Below are 5731 nucleotides of genomic sequence, written 5' to 3' on the forward strand. Positions count from 1 at the left end.
TACAAAACACACACACTACTACTTCTACTGTGCTGTCACTCGGAATTAAGTATGACGATCATCCAGCTATGAGACAGTGATATGAGTTATGAGGGATGTCACCTACGTTGGTGAGTTCTGAGGTGACTAAAGAGGCCGATGCGGGACCAGCAGGGTCGTCCACAGATGTTGCACATGTGGGGGGCTACATCTAGTGCGGGAGGGGCGGTGGCAGCATCTTTCCGGCGTTGGCGCTTGTCTGCCTCGGTATGCAGTCGGGCTAACTCGAAAGTATTGACACCTTCTCGTGTGGTGCTCCTCCAAGCGTTACGGTGTGGAGTAATCGTCTCCCAGGTGAGGGGGTCGATTTGGCACTTTTTCAGGTTTGTCTTAAGACTATCCTTATACGTTTTCAATTGCCCGCCAGCGTTACGTTTACTATTCGTTAGGTGACTGTAAAGTAACTGCTTTGGCAGTCTACTGTCGCCCATGTGGTTAACATGGCCAGTCTAGCGTAGTTGTTCAAGGATAATGCCCCCCCCCACCCTCAGTGACAGCGCACCACTACTGTACAGTGGACGCTCCTCTACACTTCCCCCCACCTCAGTGGCAGCACCACTACTGTACGGTGGACGCTCCTCTACGCTCACCCCCCCCACTCTCGGTGACAGCACCACTACTGTACGGTGGACGCTTCTCTGCTCCCCCCACACCCTCAGTGACAGCACCACTACTGTACGATTGGACGCTACTCTACGCTCCCCCCCACACCCTCAGTGACAGCACCACTACTGTACGGTGGACGCTACTCTACGCTCACCCCCCCCCCACTCTCGAAGTGACAGCACCACTACTGTACGGTGGACGCTACTCTACGCTCCCCACACACCCTCAGTGACAGCATCACTACTGTACGGTGGACGCTGCTCTACGCTCCCCCCACACCCTCGGTGACAGCACCACTACTGTGCAGTGGACCTTTGCTCTACAGCTCACCCCCCACACCCTCAGTGACATCACTACTGTACGGTGGACCTTTACTCTACGCTCCCCCCACACCCTCAGTGACAGCACCACTACTGTACGGTGGACGCAACTCTACGCTATGCAAATTAATCTATCTATTTGTTAATTACTGAGTGTCTGGGGACGCCGCTACCCACACGCTCCGCCGGGCTAATGTACACCTTTTTGACGCCCCATTTTGACGCCAGGAACTATCCCAAGGTTACCTGGGGCTACGGAGAGGCTTAGGACTATTTGGGACCAGGGGGGCTATTTGAGACCGCGACTACTGCAGGGGTTTAAAAACAACTTGGAACTACGCTGAACACAACCGTAAGGCAAGACAGACTGACAGACATAAAGACGGACCGCGACAAATGTAATGTCATAGTAGTATTAGCAGTAGTAGTAGTAGTAGTAGTAGTAGTAGTAGTAGTAGTAGTAGTAGTAGTAGTAGTAGTAGTAGTAGTAGTAGTAACGCCAGCAATAACATCATCATCAACAACAACAAAAGAGGAAGAATAACGCACCATCTGGTCTCCTTGTCAACACTGAGTCATCGGGAATCAAAACACTGAGAAAAAAATGCTCACGTGATTTCCCATGAGAGAGGAAGTTTCTCAATACGGTATATATCACGTGTAAGAGGATGTGATGATATAGTGAGACACATACTAGTGAGACACATTAGGTGAGGGTGACACACACACACACACACACACACACACACACACACACACACACACACACACACACACACACACACACACACACACACACACACACACACACACACACACACACACTTTATCCTGTGGGTCTGTTGCCTTGTCTCTTGCGTCTCACACACAGACAAACGGATGGAAGGAGAGACAAACAGACTGGCACGCATCCTTAAAATAACAAAAATCCTAAATTCAAAGGTTTTTAAAGGAAGATATTTTTAGGGGGGATTTTAGGGAGGGAATTTTCTTTCGTTTGCAGATTTTGTTAATTCGATTTTTATTTTAGGGATATTACTAGGGAGATTTATTTTTTTTTAAACGTGTAAGGGGACACTGAAGGGAAATGGGGAATTTTTCTATATGGTAAAATATCCCTAACACGTCTAATTAAACGTTAACAAATAAAAATATAAACGATAATAACTTTTTAATTATTGATAACTTCATTTAACATAATAATTTCTCCCAACAGCCTAAAAACTAAAAAAAAAATATAAATTAACTTAATGATGACCTAATTTATCATCATCATTAAGGACATGCTAATCATTATGACCACAACATTGTGTAAAACATAATTATTACAACAACTCGATTATTCATGACCTAATTTGGCATTACTGTTAAGGCAGCCAACCTAACTAATATTATACCCCCCTCTTCTCCCCCCTCCCCCCCTCTCCTCCCCTCCTCCCCCCCTCTTCCCACCCCCTCCTCCTCCCCCTCTTCACCCCAACTCCTCCTCGCCTCCCGAAATATATAATTAGCAAATGATTATTCAATTATAAATGGGCAGGAATTATAATGGTATTTTCACTATGAATTATTTCACTAATCCCGGTGTAAGCCTCGGCGGACAGTTATTGGCAATTATCGTTGTTTCCAGGATATTGAATAGAACTGCCTCCCCTAGTACCCTCCCCTAGTACCCTCCCCTAGTACCCTCCCCTAGTACCCTCCCCTAGTACCCTACCTCACCTCGCCTCCTGAGTTATTGTAGGAAGGATCTTAGCCGACCAGTTGTTATTAGTATTGTTATTATTGTTAATGTTTCGTTAGACTAGAGAACAGAGGGGTGGCTCTCTCTCTCTCTCTCTCTCTCTCTCTCTCTCCACTCTGAGGTTGGTGACCTGGCCCTCCACTCTGAGGGTTAGTGACCCCACGGCCCTCCCACTCCTGAGGTTGGTGACACGGCCCTCCCACTCTGAGGTTGGTGACCACGCCTCCACTCTGAGGTGGTGACCCACGGCCTCCTCTGAGGTTGGTGACCACGGCCTCCACTCCTGAGGGGTTGGTGACCACGGCCCTCCACTCTGAAGAGGTTGGTGACCGCGGCCCTCCACTCCACACCTTTCCGGGGCTGTGTTAAGTAACCCTCCCCAGAGCTTGTATCTCTCAGGGGACCACAGCTGTTAACGTCTCTCGTCTGTCTCTCTCTGGCTTTCCTCCACGTCTCTCACTCTCCCTGACCCACCTCCCAGTCTCTTCCTCTCCTTGACCCTCCTCCCCGTCTCTCCCTCTCCCTGTCCCTCCTCCCCGTCTCCCGACCCTCCTCCCCCTCTCCCTGACCCTCCTGTCCCTCTCCCTGACCCTCCTCCCCGTCTCTCCCTCTCCCTGACCCTCCTCCCCCTCTCCCTGACCCTCCTCTCCGTCTCCCTGACCCCTCACCATCTCTACTCTCCTAATTATAGGACTCAAGTCTCTCATTTTTCTCCTTAATGTAAAAATTTGGGGAAAATATGAAACAGGAAAAAGGTGATAATTAATATTTTACCTGAAGCTGGCTATTACAGACAGACAGACAGACAGACAGACAGACACAGATAGATAAATAGATGATAGATTAAAGGCTCAATACCATAAACATATAGTTGAGTGACACAAAATATTTATCAACACAAAATGTTAACTCAATATAAATATTTTGTTAAAATAAATTGAAAAATACTTGATGTTTTTATAAGTCCCGTGAGAGTAGTGAGATATATACTCTCTCTCTCTCTCTCGCTCTCTCGCTCTCTCTCTCTCTCTCTCTCTCGCTCTCTCTCGCTCTCGCTCTCTCTCTCTCTCTCTTTTACTTTACACATCTATCTTTATTTTCTCTTTCACTTTATATATCTCCAGGGCCCCACGTGTCCCCCAGGGCCCCACGTTTCCCCCAGGGCCCCACGAGTCCCCCAAGACTCCACATGTCTCCCAGGGCCCCACGAGTCCCCCAGGACCCCACGTGTCCTTTAGGACCCCACGTGTCTCAGGACCCCAATATTTCCCCAGGGGCCCACGTTTCCCCCAGGACCCCACGTGTCTCCCAGGCCCTACATGTCTCCCCAGGTCCCCACAGGTCCCCACGACCCTACGTATCCTTTGGGACCCCACGCGTCCTCCAGGACCCCACGTGTTCCCCAGGACCCCACGTGTCCTCCAGGACCCCACGTGTCCTCAGGACCCCCGTGTTCCCCAGGACCCCACGTGTTTCCCAGGACCCCCACACGTGTCCTCCAGGACCCCACGTGTCCTCTAGGACCCCACGTGTCCCCCAGGACCCCACAGGTCTCCCAGGGCCCCACATGTCTCCCAGGGCCCCACAGGTCCCCAGGACCCCCACGTGTCCTTTGGACCCCAGTGTTCCCCAGGACCCCGTGTCCTCCAGGACCCCACGTGCCCTCGGGACCCCACGTGTTTGGGACCCCTGTGTCCTCCAGGATCCCCACGTGTTTACAGGACCCATGTGTCCTCCAGGACCCCACGTGTCCCCAGGACCCCTGAGTCTCCAGGGCCCTACATGTCTCCCAGGTCCCCACAGGTCCCCACGACCCTACATGCATGTGGGACCCCACGCGTCCTCAGGACCCCCCACGTGTCCTCAGGACCCCACGTGTCCTCAGGACCCCCCCACGTGTCCTCAGGACCCCACGTGTTCCCCAGGGCCTCACAGTCTTCCAGGACCCCCCACGTGTCCTTTGGGACCCGTGATCTGGGACCCCCACGTGTCCTCAGGACCCCACGTGTTCCCAGGACCCCACATGTCTCAGGACCCCACGTGTTCCCCAGGACCCCTTCACTCCAGGACCCCACGTGTCTCTAGGGCACACGTGTCCTCAGGACCCCACACGTGTTCCCCCAGGGACCCCCACGTGTCCTCAGGACCCCACGTGTTCCCCAGGACCCCACGTGTCCTCCAGGACCCCACGTGTTCCCCAGGACCCCACGTGTCCTCCAGGACCCCACGTGTTCCCCAGGACCCCACGTGTCCTCCAGGACCCCACGTGTTCCCCGGGACCCCACGTGTCCTCCAGGACCCCACGTGTCCTCCAGGACCCCACGTGTTCCCCAGGACCCCACGTGTTCCCCAGGACCCCACGTGTTCCCCAGGACCCCACGTGTTCCCCAGGACCCCACGTGTTCCCCAGGACCCCACGTGTCCTCCAGGACCCCACGTGTCCCCCAGGGCCACATAGGGTAATCTGTGTGTGTAGTGGAGCGGACACTGGACAGTCCCCTCCTCCCACCTCTCTTGTCCTCTCACCGGCTCTCACTTTGTCTCTCCCCTCCACCTCCTCCCTGTCCTGTGAGCCCCTCTTCCTTGCCCTCCCACCTCCTCTCCCCTCTTTTTTGCCCTCTCACTTCCAATCCCCTCTTTCTTGCCCTCTCACCTCCTATCCCCTCTTTCTTACCCTCTCACCTCCTCACCCCTCTCCCTTGCCCTCTCACAGCCTCTCACTTAACTCTCACCGTTGTTTTAGATCTCCCCTCCTTCACCCAGCTCTCACCCGTTGCCTGCCATCTCCTTCGTCTCTCACCGTTGCCCCTCACTCTGTATCCCTCACTCCCTCACTCCCTCCCCCCCTCTTCCCTCTCCTTTTATCTCTAACTCTCCCTCCCCTCACTTTCTCTCTCTCCCTTCACTCCCTCCTCTCACTATCTCTCTCCCTTCACTCCCTCATCACTCACTCTCTCCATCTCTCCCCTCACAAACCCTCCCTCCCTCTCTCCCATCACTCTGCCCTCCCCTCAGGAGGTGT

The 5731-nt window shown here is 53.2% G+C and overlaps 1 protein-coding gene across 1 annotated transcript; it reads left to right on the forward strand.

Annotated features, from left to right (window-relative positions):
* Positions 1-3898: 3898 nt before the first annotated feature.
* Positions 3899-5167, forward strand: LOC121866212 (36.4 kDa proline-rich protein-like). Its single transcript, XM_042365818.1, has one exon. The coding sequence runs from the start codon at positions 3899-3901 to the stop codon at positions 5165-5167; it is 1269 nt and encodes a 422-aa protein (XP_042221752.1).
* The last annotated feature ends 564 nt before the right edge of the window (positions 5168-5731 follow it).

The sequence above is a fragment of the Homarus americanus genome, unplaced genomic scaffold (genome assembly GCF_018991925.1).
Source record: "Homarus americanus isolate GMGI-L3 unplaced genomic scaffold, GMGI_Hamer_2.0 scaffold8890, whole genome shotgun sequence".
NCBI lineage: Eukaryota > Metazoa > Arthropoda > Malacostraca > Decapoda > Nephropidae > Homarus > Homarus americanus.